This window comes from Anoplopoma fimbria, chromosome 6 (assembly GCF_027596085.1).
Source record: "Anoplopoma fimbria isolate UVic2021 breed Golden Eagle Sablefish chromosome 6, Afim_UVic_2022, whole genome shotgun sequence".
NCBI lineage: Eukaryota > Metazoa > Chordata > Actinopteri > Perciformes > Anoplopomatidae > Anoplopoma > Anoplopoma fimbria.
Window position 1 is genome coordinate 18090910 of NC_072454.1, and position 19720 is coordinate 18110629.

The 19720-nt window shown below is 39.5% G+C and overlaps 3 protein-coding genes across 4 annotated transcripts; 1 reads left to right on the forward strand and 2 right to left on the reverse strand.

The window, feature by feature from the left end:
• Positions 1-1754: 1754 nt before the first annotated feature.
• srd5a2b (steroid-5-alpha-reductase, alpha polypeptide 2b) lies at positions 1755-3588 on the reverse strand. The gene is given in 7 exon segments (XM_054600671.1): positions 1755-1821; positions 1916-1982; positions 1985-2056; positions 2128-2229; positions 2385-2548; positions 3322-3459; positions 3461-3588. Coding segments are annotated over 7 exon segments (738 nt in total).
• Positions 3589-4212: 624 nt separating this feature from the next.
• memo1 (mediator of cell motility 1) lies at positions 4213-12056 on the reverse strand. The gene is made up of 9 exons (XM_054599825.1): positions 11569-12056; positions 10233-10314; positions 10078-10146; positions 9787-9899; positions 9118-9229; positions 8105-8247; positions 7924-8000; positions 7531-7635; positions 4213-7009 (listed from the first exon to the last, which is right to left on the reverse strand). Exons 1-9 carry the CDS (start codon positions 11627-11629, stop codon positions 6878-6880), a joined length of 894 nt encoding a protein of 297 aa, XP_054455800.1. The 5' UTR covers positions 11630-12056; the 3' UTR covers positions 4213-6877.
• A 4182-nt stretch (positions 12057-16238) lies between these two features.
• On the forward strand, positions 16239-19472 carry spast (spastin). 2 transcript variants are annotated; one of them, XM_054600020.1, is made up of 16 exons: positions 16239-16652; positions 16738-16821; positions 16893-16979; positions 17080-17243; positions 17344-17477; positions 17591-17684; positions 17774-17848; positions 17948-18019; positions 18126-18201; positions 18291-18382; positions 18476-18555; positions 18647-18689; positions 18812-18891; positions 18979-19049; positions 19151-19191; positions 19293-19472. In XM_054600020.1, exons 1-16 carry the CDS (start codon positions 16550-16552, stop codon positions 19416-19418), a joined length of 1422 nt encoding a protein of 473 aa, XP_054455995.1. In that variant the 5' UTR covers positions 16239-16549; the 3' UTR covers positions 19419-19472. The 2 variants fall into 2 exon arrangements, with proteins under 2 accessions (XP_054455995.1, XP_054455996.1); XM_054600021.1 differs by having other exon boundaries at positions 16896-16979.
• The last annotated feature ends 248 nt before the right edge of the window (positions 19473-19720 follow it).

Here is a 19720-nt window from a genome sequence, read left to right on the forward strand (position 1 = left end):
ACAAATCTGATTGAATCCTGGTGTCAGTCAGTAGAAACGGCTGGCCTCTGTCTTGGTGTTGTCTTGGGATTTACCTCTTTGTTAATGATGATATGATATGGTGTTTGAGAGAGTATACAACTTGAGTGAATGAAAAGAATTCAGCTCTTTTATTTCAGATGATCAAAGCTTCACTATAGGGTGCAGCTGGAATGAGTCCTTAACCCCGAACATGGGTTAGAATTTTTGCACTTCTCATTTTCCTTGTCTCATAGTCATTGGGTTTTTGAATGGGTTTTCGGTTTGTTTCCCCGAAAAAAGGTCTGTGGTTAACACAAGCTTAAGACATTTTTCTTTGAGAACGTTTTGTTCTACAATATACAAGATTGTACGTGTTTTGGAAAAGGTGATTGCTATCAAGTGGCTAAATGAGACTACAAAACCTCATCAGGCCGAATAGTCAACTCTAAAGATATTGGGCTTGTTCAAGATGAGCCATGTCCGCCCAGAATCGATCACTGCCACTCGCCGAACAATGCATGCCGTTAAGATTTGTGTCTGACTTGATCCCAACTTGCTTTGATGTCATGCACACGTGGACAACAATGATCCAACAAGATCGAGGCAGACGCAGTTGCTCTCCATCGTTTTCAAGTCCAAGGTCATGACGGGAAACGCTTCGCTGTTGTCTGATTGAAGAGCTGATTGGTTCTTAGTTTTGACAACAAACACAACGTTTTGTAGAGAATCCTAATTTTCTGTGTAATTGTAATACACAGAAAACACTAGATTGTAGGCTTTTAGTCTCATTTTGTGAAGTGAAGGTTAAATCTTAAAACATGTCTTGTGTGAACATGGTCTGAAAACTACAAGTAGCCTACAGATCGGATCTAACAGGATGTAACTATTTCTGTGCCTTTCTGTATTTTCTTTGAAGGCTGCTCCAATCCACAGATCTTATTTTTTCCAATAATCCAAAAATCCAATTGAAAAATCCCATTGGCTTTTTGTAGAGGGAATCATTGCTGTACTAACTTCAGGGTGTCTCCAACAAATATACGTCATCCTTGCACCACTTTGTTAAAAATCAGCATGTTTCTGCTGCAATTGTCCTTGGTCAGCACTAGGGGTGCTGTAAGGTTGCCACAGATTATTTAGCCAACATAGTACCCAAAAAAATATCAGCATTTCGCTGGTAGTAATTTTCCATTACATTGTGTTACATCCTAAATAAAACCAGTCTCTAACCGGATGATTTGGTAAAATAATCTAACAAGAGGACAACTCTGAAAATATAGAGACCAACATCCAGCAATTAAATGTTTCACAAATGTATTCCTGATCACAATGTTTTGATATGTTAACAGTCAGACAAATTGAAAGCTGAGCCAAGTTACATTCAGAGTAATGAGATTTGACATTTGCTCTTAGTTCTTTTGCAGTTTGTACATTTTGTATCTGCATAAAAATAAACTTGTATATATTATCACAAAATATATTCATATGTACACCAAGTGATTGCATCACTGTCATTTTGCAAGTTTCTTCCTGTAGCACTTTTAATAGAAAGAGTAGAACAGTTATTCTGTGCATAATGGTTTTGGATAATGACTGCAAGCAAAACCAAAACAGATTTTTGTGCAGTAAAATGGGCGTAATTTCTGTTTAAAAATACAAAAGGAACAGGAAACCAACTCTCACTCTGTGCTTGTGTTTGGCTGCTGGTTCAATTTATTATCTGCCCTTACAAGATGAAAGTCAGGTTCCTTTTTCTCTCAGAAGATGAATGGAATCAAAGCCCTTCTTAACTTGGGATATTATTTGAATTTCTCTTGGTAAAACCTGTAACAGAGGAGAAGAGGATTACAACTGTCACACAGAAATAGCATGGTAATGTAGGTAGTCATGTAATGTCAGTTCATCATGTTTTAGGCACCTGTGATGGTGATAGGCTCTTGGTCCAATAAAACACAGGCTAAATACAGCAAATGAGAGTGCTGGAAGGTGGCTAACGCATAGCCAAACCACTCTATCTCTCCTAAGTAGTTGACACCAGACACATATTCAAACAGACCTCCTGTAAGAGAGTAGGTCACTACAGGCACAGAGTGGATGAGAGTTAATGCATGTGTGATCTCTGTTTCTCACCTGTAAGAATCTTGTAAACTACTTCCCTTGGTTTCCTCAGGTTGCGTAGAATATATTCACTGTGCACATTGATGGCCATTCCAATGTAAAACAGCAGTAAACCTAGAAAGAACATCATATTTGTATCTTATTGATTTTTAAGATGTTAGTCATTTAAAATGTTCACAATGTTTAAGGCACAAGTATACAAGTCATTAGGTATTTCATATTTTAAAAAGGAAATATTTTAGAAAGCATAGAATAAATATTGCTCCTACCAGTTTTAAAACGATAGTCACCTGACCATTCATTATCAAGCTGGGCACAGTGCAGCAGATAGTGTCCCTGCAGGAAACCATTCAGAGAGCAGAATAAGCCTGCTGGCACCATCACACCCAGTGGGAAAGGTTTTCCTCTGGTCAGTAGTGAATAGACAAATGTCCTATGATTGTAGAAATAGTAGATACAGCAGGTGGAAAGGGTAGGGGGATAATAGTGCATTTTATCCATGCCGGTACATGCAAAGAACACAGACAGGAGGTGAGATTTTGTGTGAATGATTGAGCACTTACCTGCAGATAAAAAAGGCGATATTAAGCCTCATTCTTCATGGTTACCAATGCATTTCTCACAGTGTTTTAGCCTTGAGATTATAGCAGTGGGAAATCTCCTTTTTCTGAGTCTCCAGTTTATTATTATTTATTTTTATTGGTTCTAGCGTTCACTTACAAAGTGCCTGTATACATACTGAACAACTATTAGCTATGCAATGACAACATGATGATTAGAGATAAGACCACATTTTGGTTTTTTGTCAAGAAGTACACATTTATAAGTTGCAATCCCTATTAATGTACATTAAGATCAGGAGGCTTTAGTTATTAAAATATTATAGTTAGTTTCACTAGTGAATCAGTGCTATAATTAATCAATATGGGGAGTCAATCATATTGTTTAAGAATACTTTTGCTGCTCATACTGTACACTACAGGCATAAGACAATATCAAAATAAATATATTAGTATATATGAGAAAATTACATGCAGTGTGACAAGTGAAAATCAAATGTGAAAAAGCTGTCCTGCTGACATTCAAATCTTGTATAGTTGAATTGTACTGACTCTAATCACTGCTATACATCTCAAATTACATTTACACTCTTCCCTTCACATACACATGTAATGGTCGAAACTAGGATCCTGTCTTTGTTTTTACCTTTGAAAGTAGTGCATGCAAAATGTCCTAAGCAGCAGGTACTTTCCGGTACTGGAGGGTTTGTGCCTGGTGAGCGTTAAAAGCAGGGGGATCAGGAGAGCTGGCATCTCCTGGAGGGACCAGGCAACTCTGACTCCCAGCCAGAGGAGAGGGTCCCATGTGGCGCCCATAGGAGGTCTGCATCTTCTTGTGATGAACCAAGTGTCCGAGTCCTGTTAAGATCATCCCACAGCTGAGATAGCTGACTAAGTCCCTATAGCAGTCCATCTCGCAGTGTTGCAGTTATCTTTTCCTCCCATTACCAATCCTAAGTGTCCGTATGAATTAAAATGGATTTAAACAGCCTCTTTTGCTCCTCCCAAAGGAAATAGATAGGTGTGTCAGAATCTGAAATGCAAGCGCTGTCTTTTTCACAGCGTGGGTACAAACATTGCTTGAGGTGATGTTATCCTTTCCACCTTGGAATGAGTGCTCTGATTTTAAAGAGTTAGCTTTCTCAAAGCTATGATTGGAGCGAACAGCATTGTGTTAAATCTGTTTTGAAGTCAGCCAGAAGCCCCTTACTGAAAACCTCTTCTTTGCCGTCCTTGCTTTTTACAGACACATGCAGCAACTTCTGCCCAAATCTCAAATTATGTAGCTCTGATCGAATTTACAAGTTTTTTCTAATGTTTGTCCGTAAATCTAGGGTGATTTGGGGTGAGCTACTGACTTTAAATTTAGCTTTTCCAGTCCTACATATTATTACCAATGAGTGAGATGGAAGGGAGACACAGACTGAGGCACTATAACATTATAAAGGAAGCAGCATTTTGTTAGCTGTATCGCTGAGTTTTTCACTGCATCCAAATTCATTGTCATTGCAGTACACACGTTTATTTACAAAACAAAACATGTTTGAGGTTGAAAATGTCATATTTGACAACCAAACTAACATGCTGGCTTGATCTGCTGAAGTGCTAAAAAGTAAGCGGCTACTAACTTCGGAGGAATAACAACATAAATGAAAAGCAGTGTTTGAAATGCATATATACCAAGTCAGTAGATGTCTATGCTTATAAATACTTGAAGAACAAGACACCAGAGCAGACACTCTTTTCAGTACATTTTACTTGTTTTGTAACATGAATCCACAGCCTTATCTGAAGAGCCTTTTGGGATGCTTTGTCAGTGGAACCTGAGATCAAAAAAACTCCATTGAGGGAGTAGTTAAGTAGTATATTTTAGGTTTATGACGTGCAAGTTCCCATTCTCTAAGCAAAAACAAAAAAACATTTCTAAAAGACAAACAAAGATCCATAAACAGAAAATGAACAGTGTTGAGGTTCAGCCTTTGTCTCTCTACAGGAATAAGGTGAGGTGGAGAAAAGAGAACACCACTCCCTGCTGGAGAAAGGAGATAACAGTTGGTGCTAGTTTCCCAACAACAGATGAGGGGGACAGTTCACACACTCCTGGAGTGCTGGGGGAGCTAAACACATTGTTGGGCACCAGGAAAGAAGGAGGGTACATGTGGAAAAACAAAAACTGAAAGTACACAAACTAAAATAAGACTAAAAGTGAGAATGCACTTTATATGTATATGTGCAACGGTGATAAAAGGCACAATAGCACAGTGTGTCATGCTTTACTAGTTTCCCTTGAATTAGCATCAGAGGTCAAGTGAGTCTGAAGATTCATCTTTCAGTCAGACATTGTAGCTTAATGCTAAGTGCGATGCCTCCTATGGTGCCGAGTAGGACGGACCAATGGTAAGAGGACTGCATCAGTAAAATTCAGTCAGTGATATTCAAATATCAAAGGACAGGACAGCAGATATTCGATGCTTCCTATGTCATATTGTCATTGAAAGCCCATACTGGCGCTATTGATCATCAGGGTTTTTGCATCCAGCTTTTGTACGTAGTCTGTTCATCTTTGAAAACATTAGGATATTTCAGGCAGCAAGACTACATAGCATATTACTTTCCAAAAAAATAAACACTTTCTTTCCTTCTGTTATTAATGGTTATCCTCGTGCTTGACATTTCATTAAGTAAATATTTGTGTTTTTAATAGATTCCAAAATACAGCATGGAGCAACTGTCACTTTTCTAGCTAGATTTTTAAACCTTATAGAAAAGCATTATGACTTTGTGCTGATCTTAAAATGTGGGCCTTCCATTACTGGTTTTAGCTTACCTTGTCCAATTGATATTCCTACTGCCTCGAGAGTAACTGAAATTAAATCTCATACACTCAAGAGGCAACTAACCTGGAAAACAAATCTTTAAAATAGGATGACCTACATTTTCTGGATAACTTTAGGCATTCTTAAATCAAAATGTATCAACACAAAAAGATGTAAATTACTACCAAGTAAACAGATCTAATAACATTTCCAACAACTTAAGCCGATCAGGTAGGCCTTTAACACTTTGGTCAAACCGAAACAAAAGCTTTGCTGCTCTTACAGAAGAATGTGTAACAAAATACATTTTCTAGCAAAGTTAGCAAAAAAAAAATGTTCACTCGAATCTCCTGAAAATGCTTGAACTACAGAGATTCAAGGTGACAGTGTAAACAAAGACTAGAGGTGTCAGTGTTGGAGTAATTTAAACAATATCCGGTTTTGATTACATTTCTGTAGTACCCACAAATCTGTGGCCCCCCGCAAAACATATCTCTGATGCTACAGGCATATAATTGGAATCTGGAAGCAATTTATTGGGCAGATGATGTAGATGGCTTTACAGCTTAACCGACGACACTGCTTTTGTTGAAATCTACACACTACTTGATTAAATACTATCACGTCTAATAAAACTACTGAAAAAGGGAGGGGGAAAAAAGGAATAAAATATGGATTAAAGATAATATTTGATAAACTTAGAGTAATAATATTTTTGGTTTTGTACAGTAGGGGAGTTAGTGAACTTTTTTGGGTTCAGCCCTTTGTTAACAACTACAACATATGTTGAGCAATGGTAGTAACTACCTATGACACTGTCTTCAGAGGTTATGTAGCATGAAGCAGTCAGTCAAAATACTCATTCCATTTTCATCTGGCAAAATTTCAAAATGCTCCATATGATCCGCAATTTTATTTTCATTCCTTTTCTGAGGCAAATTACATGAGCACAGATCGCAAAGAGCCCACATGTAACAATGGCATTATTACAACTCAAATCCATTGTTTTGTCAGGAAAACAAAATGGGACTAAACCCAAGTAAGATCTCCCCCTCCCAACGCTTACTCCGAAACAAAAATAATACTCTCTCCTATCTCCTCTAACCATTTTCACCTCCATCATTTCAAAACTGCACTTCAAGCCAAATATTTCAACCACAAGCTCTGAGACACACTTCAAACTGAGAGGAGGTTGGAGAAAGGCGGAGGAGAGCTGAGGGAGAGACAGAGAAAGAAGACTATATTGGCTTTGAGTGTCTAGGTCCTTCCTGCAAATAGTGGGGGTAACATGGGGTGGGGCGAGAGGGAGGGTGTCTGGGTCAGGTTATGGCGATATATAGTAAGGGCAGGACGACGGCGCTGCAGTGGCCCCTGCGAGAGTTGACCTCAATGAGCGATGAGAGCCCCAGCAGCGTAACTCACGGAGCTGTCCTGCCAGTTCCTGCACTCACTTGATTGGGCGTAGTTCAGGAAAGAAAAGTTCATTTCTAAACCAGACTTCCTCAGCTCAGCCACAGCCTGCAAAACAGCAACAGATGCACTTAGTCAGACAATAAGAATAGAGTGTCTCTTTCTCACAACAGGAGGCATTTGTCCTAACTTACCCTTTTTTTCCCACACAGTTCTTCACTGCCATTTACTTTTTTCTAAACCACTCCCCCAAATAAAGCTTATAAACTGTAACTATACATGGCAGGCCTGTCAAGCTTTACATTTTCCCACATGTTAAAGCACTGTGCATTAAGGCTGCAGTAAGGGCCTTATTCCATAAATTTCATAAATAGAGTTTGGAAGGTGGTGTCTTAATTTATCCTTTAAAACACCTAAAAACACAAGCACAGGAAAAGAAGGGACGGATAAAACAGTTAATATGTTATTATGAACTGCATGTGCGAGAACAGAAAGCTTGACGTAGAGGCGTAGCATCAGTAACTAAGGAAGACAGAGCTTAGTAAACAGTCAATTAAACTGTCATCAACATGTCTGCATGATGTTAAATAGTAAAACATTTGGTGAGGCTCTTCTTCTGTGGTACTTACATTTAGAAGCACTCCAATCGGGTGACGCCCACAGATGGTGTTGCGGTACTTCTTCAAGTAGTTGGTGAAAGACATGGGATCCAGCTGTTCTATAATGCCCATCCCCTTCACAAGCAGAGAAAAAGCTATGTTTTGATTTTGTTTTGTAATTTCATGTTTCTCAATATAATTATGAAAGCAGTAATTTATGTCGGCTGTGTTCTAAATAACAAGCTTCTGTATCACGAGAATAAAATATACAATCTCTGCCTTTCTGTATTCCAATTACCTTAAGCATTGTGTATTTTTTAGCAGGTACATGAAAGTAAATAGTCACATTAGGATGATGATAATCTTTACATATTTTTTTACACAATAATCTCACATTTGAATCAAATATATCTCAGTAGTTACCATTTTATCAAGATGCTCAATAGACCTGTGGATCTCCCCTTGAGATTCATCGTAGTATGTGTAGCGGAACCGTTGACCTTCAAAAGACAAATACAAAGATCAGATCACAAACTACTTTTAATGGCAGAACACTCTCAGAGGATGAGTGTCATTTTAGGTGCTTTTCTTTGTCGGTACCTACCCCAGTGGCAGAAGTCGGAGGAGATAATGAAAAGGTTGGAAGGGTCTGCCAGGTACTTGCTGAGCAGCTTCCCATATTCCTGTTCCTTGGACTCACTCAGGGCACCCACGAGCACAGGGACGATGCTAAACTCGTCTTTGTGGCTGCAACATCAGATTGTTGAATTAACAACTTGAGTACAATAACTGCACCTCCCTGTCAAAATGATGTCCAGTGGGCATGGTTGGAAATAAAATCTGCATTAATACAGTTTTATTTTCCATAGAGCATCTATCATTGAAAACGAATTGCGAACTGCCGGCCTACTACATGATAAGCTATTACTGGTGAGCTGCTCCTTTGTAGCCGATATGCAACACCTACATTACTTATATTTCTTGTCAGTCAACACCACAGGTTTTGGGTCAATTTGATTTTGTCATGCGTTGAGCTAATGTGCTCAGTTCACTTCATACTACCTGATCCCTGCTTTCCTGAACCAAGAATATACCTTTGATTCCTTCCAACCTCACAGAGGGCTGTTAAGCATATCCCACGTCGCATGTGTCCTTAAACCAATGCAATTCTGGTTAACAGTGTGTATAGAAAGTTAATGACAAGAATGAACAGAGCGCGATACACATTCCTGCCAATGGTGTCCCACTTTTTCAACGATCAACGAGTGAAGTAACATGCAAAAACATGCTGGAATTTGCTAGCAAAGACAGGGAAGAAGAAGAATGCTAGCACTTAAGCATGAATGTAAACAACGCAAGATTTAAAATGCTTCTATAAAAATGAAAATAAAAATAAATCGGCTTTGCAAATGTTTTATGAGGAAGCAAATGCATTCCCCACATTTTCCGAGCTAAAAGGGTTCACACAATCTGTTTTGTTGACATAACTTTTGCTTGTTTAGAAGAAAACTCCACAGGGCATCTTTAAGAAAAAGCTTCATCCCATGAGGCCCTTCTCTCTGTAAGTGTATAGTGTTGAATCTTTAGTTCAATGAATGCCACTCCTATATGCATTACCTCTCCATGGCTTTAGCAGTGTAAGGCAAGTGCATTTCAATACTGTGCTCATCTTCATCTGTTTGCAGACTCATCCGCTCAAACAACCCAGTTTTCCAGAGGTCGGCATAAACTGTAAAACAGAGGTGAGTTTCACTTTAATTTGTGCATGTTATGATGACAGTGACTGATTAAGTCAATTTTGGAGCTGCACACTCATAATTTGGGTATCCTGATAAGTGTCTAGCTGAGAAAAATCTCATCATTGACAAAGCCATTATATTAATAATGAGGGAACTGTCTGGTCCCTGGTGGATGGTTAAAAGTGTATCACCTCCCAAGACTGCTTAAGGTCTGGATGTTGGAGCCCTGGTCAGGCTACACTATATCAATCACAACAAAGAACGCGTTATTCTGGGTTGTTGTTCTTTTTTTCTGTGTTCTTTTGTATTACTGGAAAAAGGTGTTTGTCTCATTTTGTTTTGGCAGTGTTTGGAAACACGCACTACATTCTACACTAAACAAACCTCAACTGCAATCCAAACTGGTTATGTTACTACCTCACATGACCCTTAACATACTGTCCTAAATAATTAACTCATTAGCATGCGATAACATCTGAGATTAAGCGACAAACACGCACACAAAAAAAATCACAATCACAATGTCATGAGTGAAAACAGCAAATACCCTTGTGGTCGATTCTCAGGTCATAGAGAGGTGTTCTATAGATCTCCGCAGGTGACAGGGCACAGCGGGAGAGGGGCACATGGTGTGAAGGTCCCAGGATGAACACCCTACGACTGAAGTGCAACAGGATTTTATCTCACTCACTCTATTCACAAAAGGCACATCACCAGCACCATATTCTACTATCTGATCTAACATCTGTTCACTCTGTGGAGGGAAATTTAAGATAAGAAAAAGTCACACAATGCATTTTCTTATGTATGGAATAGAGATGAAAACGGAATGACTTACGTAACAGAGGGATCAACCTGCTTGTAGGCATATGCTGCACAAGCACCACAGTAGGTATACCCTGCATGCCTGCAAACAAAAACATGTCAATTTAGAACGAGTCAGCATCACAGATACTTTTTGACATGTTCAGATTCTATTTAACTTGATCTTACGGCGCTATGATGGCTCTTGCAGGTCTGATTGTGGACTCTGCTTTGGACAGCCAGCCTTCTAGCTGTGCGTTCAGCTGGGATCCTGAAAAGGTAGAATAAAAAATAAAAAAAAATCATAAATACTTTTATTTCAGATTACTGGATTAAAAGGACAAACTCTAACTGCTCTCTCTATGTCTACTTTCAGGATTAAGAATGACATAGCGGGCCAGCACTAAAAACATAAATTGTCTGATAAATACAAATAGGATTTGATAGACACAGCAAAGCTACAAGTATGCATCACTAAAATCGAGGTAATATGTCACTGTAAGAATCCCTGAGGGGGGAAATCCAGATGTGGCCATAGTGGTTGATTTAATCTTGTCATTAAAAATCTTTTTATTTTGGGTAGATAATGGAGATAAACTAGAATGATAAAGTTGACATTTTAGGTAAAACAATGTAACTGTCAATCTAGAGCCTGCTATGTTCTGGTCCAGATTTAACTATAAACTTGATTTCAGATTAAACTCCATTTTAACTTGCTTGCCTATGGCACACACTACCTATTTTACTTTGCAAACCACCAGTGTTAGTCTTCACTGGTGGGCATAGCTGTCAACGTTAACTCTTCCCCCAGATGTTGTTTATTAAGATATTATTGTTCCGTGGAAAACTGAAAAGGGATTAACAGGCAGAGTTTCGGTGTTTAATGACACACACAAAAAATAGCAGCTATCTAGTGAGATGGGGGAAGGGGTGCAACATGAATCTGTGCTGCCCTTCCCAGTCCTTTGTTTGATGGCAGCAAGGATTCCTGTACATAACAAAACACTAACTTGATCGAGTCAGAGATCAACCAAACCACAAAAACACCAGCGGCTTAACCTAAATATTTTGCTGGTAAGCTGTTTGTGGTAATGTGTTTTTGTAGTATATATAGATAGCAGCAGTAACACAGGCCAGGAAGTTCTGCAAGATTAGCAAAGTTGGCTATTGTCAAGTCGAAAGCTTTGGATGCTCGTCAAAAACGCTGAGCAGCCGAAGTCTGCTGGTTTCAGAAGATTAACATCGACAATCCGAGGAGCAGAAGTGCTGAATAGGCTCAAACCAGCCAGGCAACCAGTGACATAACCGAGAGGAGGCTGTCAGTCACAGCTAATGGCAGCTAGTCCACCTCTCCTCAAATCAGCGTCTCCACCCCAACGCTGGGCATCAGCACCAGCTGTGGCAATCCATGCATCTGACAGTGTTTATCCTCCTCAACATATAGACGGTAACACAATCAATAAAACCGACTACGGTGACAAAAACAACAACCACAGCTAGCACACGGTGTGCTGTTGACACTTACCCGAAGCAGAGTACCAGCTCCCGGCGTGACTCGCTTCTCTGCAGACCGCTCGGTTCGACATCTTGGTTCCCAAGCCGCCTATCTTGGTTTCCTTCACTCTTGTCAGGCGATTAAAAGTAGAATCGCAAGAGCCAGAGTCAGTTTACGAAAGAGGAGAGACGATCCCAGCTAGCTGACTTGCTTGTAAAAGACAAAGGGCAGGTCGACTGGAGAGACAGCCGAGCTAACGCTAGCGGGCTAACAGGCTCAGAGCTCCGTCAGCTGGCCGCTGTGTTGCCGCCGGGTTAGCTGGAGAGAGGAGCTCACGTCAGACAGGCAGGCAGTCAGACAGTCTGGCGCTGCTGTGATGCAAACTTGGAAAGGCACACAATTAAATAATATTTGTAATATGCCGATATCGAATTATAGGCAAAAGATAAATGACAGAACAAGAGCTGTCAAAGTCAGAATCAGAGGATTATTGGTTTGTGTTTGTGTTCTTCTTCTTCTTCTTCTTCTCCTCCTTCTCGTTTTGTGGTCGGCATCCAGTTTATTGGTGCATTTCTGCCACCTTCTGCTTCGGAGTGTTGAGCAGACAATAGGTTTACAATTTATCCCTCTAAAAAATGTAAAAAAAACAAATAATGAAAATTTAGACCTACTATAAAATGCTAGCCCCTGGCAACCACCTTTGCACCCTTATCCCTGCTTATCCATCCTATCTTAAAAAAAAAAACCTGTGTCCCAAGAAAGATAACAGAACCCTAATCTGTGCTCTCTCACCCATTTTCTTTGCATCCTTTGAATGTGCATTCTTGCACCCCTAATCCCTCATCATCTCCCTCTCTGCGTCTCGTACTCCCTACAACTCAAAACTACTTGTTCAACTGACTCCTCTCCCTGACATCGATCACACAAAAGCCTGTCTGGTGTTTCCCATTTTCAGTGTTTTGTTTTGAGCACAAAATACTTTCCCTTCTCTGTCCCAACTTTATTGACACATTTGGTTGCTTAACCTCAAATGAAACACTCCAAATTATTTAGCAATAATAATACATTTTATTTATAGAGCGCTTTTCAGAGTACTCAAAGACGCTTAGCAATGTCATTCACTACCTGACCAAGGTAATTCCTCTGACATATCCCATTCTTCAAGACCACCTTCAAAACTCCTTTTGCAGGGTGATAATCATTGTGCCTCTATAAATTAGGCCAGTAGTTTGCCATCAGTTGCATCCTCCTTAAATCCAGCGTTATTTCTCCCATTTCTACCTGCAGGGCAGGTGTTTGTGATGTTTTAATGTTTCACTACATACTATTGATGCCTATGTGTGAATCACATCCAATTTCCCTATAAGTGATGAACAACTTGCCCCCAACCAGTCACAAATCTCATCACATTTATTACTTTTTTTTTTTACATTTCTTTCCTGATATATATCATCTTTTCGACAAGGCCTCATCATCCCCAAACAGAGACCTACCTATATCTTTTGGTACCTTTGAGAAAATATCGTCAATCATGATCTTGAAAAGTAACAGAGTAATCACACTACCTTGAGGAGTTACTAAATCCAAACATGTCCTGATTTAACAAGTTTGAAACAAACCCAAACTTGAAGTTTTCTTCCAAATAGAGTTTCATATGAAAACCTTCCTGTTATCATCCTTTCCATTATCTTAAACATATTTGACATATAGTTTAGACGGATCCTTGCCAGGTTTTTTGACCAGACATAGCACATACACTCTCACTTGGTAATTCAAATAACCCAGGAATATCTTCTTTGGCAGCCTTTAAATTCAAGGGAAAACAGTATATTGAAAACAGTACATTAAAAACAGTATATTACACTCTTTACGTATAGATCAAGGTGACAGACACATTGCTCCTGCAATGCTGTGTAAATCATGTGCCCACATTTCAGCTTCTGGGGATCAAAAGTGTTATGTATTTGTTACTGACTGATGGTGCTGACCTATTTTTTCTTTACTGTAGAACCTCTGAGAATTGCTCTCATGAACCTTGTGGGGTTCATATACAACCTCGATCTTTGAGGGTAAAACAGATTAAAAAACACCCTAAGAGGTGGCATCCACCACTCTGCCTCAGGAGTGGCACAAACCTTGGCCAAAGAGAGTGGAGCCCCAACCAATAACAGGCATAGTGGCAGCAAAGTCAAAACCTGACCACAAGAGGATACCAGTCGTGACTGCACTCACTTATGACAGATATGTATTCATGGAGCCACACATGGTGAAGGAAATGGTGTCCTCATACCACTCCTTCTTCTGTCTTCATGATGCTTTTGACCACATGATAATGTTGTTCTTTTCCCAAGTATTTCTAAAGGAGTACTAATTAATCACATTGAAAAAAGCTTTATATTGAGGGCTGTAAATCTTGTAAACCCTTAAACTCGGTCTAATAGGTCTATGTCTGAAACTCATTGTTCAGCATTTCATAATGAATATATAAATATGATGAATACATAAATAAGCACAGTATGTGCAGATGTCCTGTTAGATATATTAAGTACATAAATAAGCACAGGGACAACTACTCTATATATGATATGACCGTGCATCATATCAAAATAGCATCTCTGTGTTATACTTTAAATGTTGTTATTAATTATTATTATTAACATGATTGTGTTTATTACTGTTATCATTCCAACATAGCCTGCACAGGATAACAAGTCACTGATCTTGGATCCATGGAGATCATTCACAGAAGATACCAAATGTAAAGTATATACTATACAGCATTGGTATAACGTACAATATATATATAAAAAAAGCAATTTAAAAATTCAAAGATCACTGTGTCAGGTCAACTGAGCCAGTCAGCTCCTTCAATGATCTTGTTTGTACACCGAAATTGGAAAACATTCACTCAGCAGAACTTGATTACACAGTTCAACAGGTGTTGTGGCTGAGCAGCTATTATGGACTAAATATTTTATTCTTCTGAATCATCATCCCAGTAAACTTAGCGACCCACAGCACTTCCATTTATTTGATTGTTACTTAGATACCAGAAAAAGTTAAATGGTCCTTGCAGTAACTTTATTATTTCACTAACACGTGTTGCCCACCAAACCTAAATATACACTGATATAAATTGTTCTTATTGACTTAAATAATTGATCAATAGTTTGTCACACAGTTCATTTCAGGTTCAAGGGTTAAGATTCCTGGCCAAGATTACACTCCGGGGACAAAGGTAGTTTTATTATTTACAATTTATGTTTATTATCATTACATTACATTATTATCGTTACACTTACTAATTTTGAGACAAGAAATTAACTGTATCATTTTCGAATATTGGCAGTTATATAAAACAATTATATGATGGATAATATTAATACAATGCTTGTCCCTCATATATACGATAATATGGGGGAATGTAGAATGATAATAACAATACAATATTCTAATTATTATTATTATTATCATTACAAGTGTTTCTGATAGATCATTTTAAAATAAAATCTTAATTTTGGGTTTGTAAAAATCTGGAGAGGCAGTCTAGCGGGTGAGAGGGGAGCCAGGCGCGCAGAGCATGTTGGAGGCTTTACATCCAGAGGTGCGTGCACATTTGAGGCCGGCCGACAGGTGGCATAGACCCGGCAGACCTACAGCCCTCCCTCCGGTACTCCAGCATGCTCTGCGTCCCCTTGCTTGAATCTTAGCCGCCTGGCTCTATCCCATAGCCCCTACACTGTGCACTGCTCCTCCGCCATAGATACACTCGTGCGGAGTGTCAGAGAGCTCCAGCGAGGTCTGCGAGCCCGACCGGCCGGCAGGCTACTTATCGACTCCCACAGCCGCCAGCTTTCACCAAACATTGGGGCAGATTCTCTATCATTTTTTGTAAAATTGCCAGTATTCGAAATGTCCTAAGTTGACTCCTCGCTTATGACTGTATCGGAAGTGAGTTTAATGATGAAAAAGCGTAATTAAATGCAGTTCTTCAGACTTCCCCGGCTGGACTAGTTTGAAGCGCCGGTTAGCATCATAGCTAGGCTAACGTTAGCGTTTAGCAGAAAGTAACCAATCGGTTGCAGAGTAGGGGCGGGCCTGCCAGCAGGCATTCTGGGTAGGCGCTCCCGCACATGCGCAGAACGGATTTAACTGGAGCTGAGTCAGAAGCCCGTCTACGAATTACGTCTCATATTAGACATTCTCTGGTTAAACCAAGGCGGAAGCGTCTTAAACTTGCTTTCTTTGAAATGGCCGGTTGGGAGAGACTCTTCTTGTTGCACAAAAACAAGTCTGATTGTATATAAGTCGATGAGAACATAAACATTGTTAAAAGGAGTTGATGGACATATAATATTTCAGTTATTGTGGATTTTTTTTTACTGTTTTTTATTGCTTATTTATAATACTTGTTTTTATTTCATTTTATTTTTATCTTGTCTTTCTTTTACTATGTCTCTTGTACTAATAAATGATTATTTTAGCTTATTTTATCTATGGTCTTTATAGTTTCAAGTCTTCTTCAATACAGCAGGATGTTCATTTTTTGTAAATGATGGTCCCATTTAGAGTGAAACAACTTAAAGCAGGGTATGCTTAAGGCTCGGCTACCTTGTGATTGACATGTTGCTACCTCTATTAATCCACATATGGTCACTTCCGTTCACTGGTTGCAGAAAGTCAAGATGGCGATGGCCGTAATCCAAGATGGCGACGGCCTAAACGCTGACTCTCGGCTTCAAAACGTCAGTCAAAAAAAAACAACCAATGAATGACGTCACGACGAACGCGTCCACTTCTTGTTCACAGTGTGTACAGCCTGGTCCGAACGACGCGCTATGGCGAGCACTACTATCAACAGAACACCCTCAAAGGCGCCTGACTCTGAGTAACAACTGATAAACGGAGAGGGTTTCGTACCCCCACCCCCTACCCTGAGCCGTGTGTCGTATTTAATGTCACGGTTGGGCTATAGCCGATCTCAGCTATCAATAGGGCGAGGGCCAAAACAATGGCAAGTAAAAGCAGAGACAGTGGTGAAGTTATTAAAAACTACCACAAACAGGCGTTTGAGTTTGTATCGAAGGCATTAAGGATCGACGAAGATGATACAGGTTTGTTTATTGCTGGTAAAATAAGCGGATGTATCATGGCGTGTGGCAGCTTGTAATAAATACACCCTCTTCCCTGTAATACTAGGAGATAAAGAGCAGGCTGTACAGTGGTACAAGAAGGGGATTGCTGAACTCGAAAGTGGTATTGCAATAGAGATCACGGGACAAGGTAGTATAAAGCGGACATCAGATTGCACACAGTGTTGACATGCGTTAGCCTTATACACTACGTTTTGTTAGCAGGAGAGCAATATGACAGAGCAAAGAGACTTCAGGATAAAATGGTCACCAATCTCACCATGGCAAGAGATAGGCTTGCTCTGTTGGGTAAGTGGCATCATGGTTGTTTAACATCTTTAAGAATAGACTCATTAGTTATCTAAGCTGGACAGGGATGCTAAATATGAATACTCTTCTTGTTTAACAGATGCGACACTGACATCTAAAAAGAGTAGTCCACAGAAGACCTCAAATCATGATCTTCCACAACCAAAGCCTGTGCCTAAAAGCCAGCCTGCAGTGCGAGGTTTGTCCACTAACATCAGGCCCTCCACTTTTGTTAGACCCCCATCCAGATCCACTGATCCAAAGGTGATTTTTAAATTACATGTACTTGCCCAGTAGTATATTATTTAAGATGTCTGATTCTGATGGAGAGTGTACTTCTCTGGATATTTTTGTTTCTGCTAAGGTGACCCCACGGGTTGGAAAAGCTCAAAATGGAAAACACACAGCTGGGAAACAGCCCCCAAAGAGGAATATGAAAAACTTCAAGAATGTGGACAGCAAACTGGCCAACTTGATTATGAATGACATTGTGGACAGGTATTTTGAAGCATTGTTATTACAACACCTGCACATTCTGCTTGTGGTGTTAAACAAATAATTGAAAAAGAAACCTTTGCTGCAGTTTAAGTAGCTTTCTGTGTTCATTCCAGTGGAGCATCTGTATCCTTTGACGACATTGCGGGACAGAACTTGGCCAAGCAAGCACTCCAGGAGATTGTCATCCTCCCTGCCTTAAGACCAGAGGTGATCACTCATTAATATCTTTTCTCAGCTTACTATATTTCTGCTTTTTCAGATGTACATTTAACATGTTTTAACATTATGCCATTCAGCTCTTTACCGGCCTAAGAGCTCCGGCACGTGGTTTGCTCTTATTTGGCCCGCCTGGAAATGGGAAAACCATGCTCGTAAGTAAAATATCATTTTAAACACAGCAAACGCATTCGTTAAGATTAAACTGCCTTAGTATTATCATTTGAATCGCAACGTTGGCTTCTTCTTACTAGGCCAAAGCAGTCGCTGCAGAGTCAAATTCAACGTTCTTCAACATCAGCGCAGCCAGTTTGACTTCTAAATATGTAAGAAAACACTTTTATTGCTCTTTTTGTCTGTAGTAGGTCTCCACACTACACTAAATTCACTGTAGGCATGTTTCTTTAACTTTTCTTGTCTTTGCCATCACAGGTAGGAGAGGGCGAGAAGCTTGTACGAGCACTGTTTGCAGTCGCCAGAGAATTGCAGCCCTCTGTCATCTTTATGGGTTTGTATTACTTTAGTCTATTTATTGACTAATTGTGCCTCAAACCCTAATTTTATCTCCATAATTGCAGCGTATTATTTTTCATTCAGATGAAATTGACAGCTTGCTCTGTGAAAGGAGGGAGGGAGAACATGAGGCCTCTCGTCGATTAAAAACCGAGTTCCTCCTTGAGTTTGATGGGGTAAGATATTTAAACATTAACCTGCACCAGATTGCTTAAGACGATGTTAACTCAGAGAGCTATGGTTTTATTTTTTATGCTCCTTGGTTTCAGGTGCAGTCAAGAGGAGACGACAGGGTACTCGTAATGGGAGCGACCAACAGGCCTCAGGATCTTGATGAAGCAGTACTGAGGTACATGATGAAACTTCACATGCTGCACAATTATTATGTAATTCTTTTGATACAAGCTCACTACAGTTTTCCTTTTGTGTTAATCTTACAGGCGCTTTGCAAAAAGGGTTTATGTGGCATTGCCTGATGGGGAGGTATTTACATTGAAACCGTTTTCACAGTTTATTACTATGATCAGTGTCTGTGTTAGCTTTGAAATGTGAATGTTGCATTTTTTAAGTTCATTCATATATCAAATGTAATCTCGTTCCTCCAGACAAGATTAACTCTGCTGAAAAACCTTTTGGAAAAGCATAGGAATCCACTGAGCAAAAATGAACTGTCCTCTCTAGCAAAGTGAGTTTGATATTTAAATGCAGTACAGCCTTTACAGCATTATTTTTGTGTGTAAATGCATTCATTCCTTGATATTTAACTTGATAGACTGACTGCAGGATATTCAGGAAGTGATCTCACCTCATTAGCCAAAGATGCTGCGCTTGGGCCAATTAGAGGTAAGTGTCCTCCTAACATTATGTATTGTTAGTCTACATTTCAGCCTCCATGACGAGCTAAATCTGCAGCTTATTTTATGTAAAAATCTTCTCTTACACAGAGTTGGGTCCAGACCAAGTCCGAAGTATGGCTGCTAGTGAGGTAATGCTATATTCACAATACTTAAGATATTTCCTTTCTGCCTATTTAGGAACCATTGTGTAACAGTATTTATTTGTATGCTTGTTTGTCTGTATACACAGATGCGTAACATCAAGATGAAAGACTTTGAGGATTCCCTGAAGCGCATTAAGCCCACTGTGAGCTCAGCGACTCTTAATATGTATACCAAATGGAACAAAGATTTTGGGGACACAACAGCTTTTTGAACTTGATACTTAATTTTCGCTTGTTTAAAAATAAAGTTGTTTTTTCTGTTTAAATCTGGGTGACGAGCTGTCATTAACATAAATGAAAAACCTGGAACAAACCCTTTGAAGGGTAGTGAAGCTATACTGTATAAATATGACGTTTGTTGGGAAGGCTTTGCTAGTAAAATTTATTTTTTACCTGTGTTTTTAAACTCCTAATCACTGTATTGGTCTCTTGAAAAAAATTTTTATTCTCAAGAAAATTACAAGCGACCTTTGTCTTGCCTCAAGAGGACACCAAGTTTATGTAGATCATGACA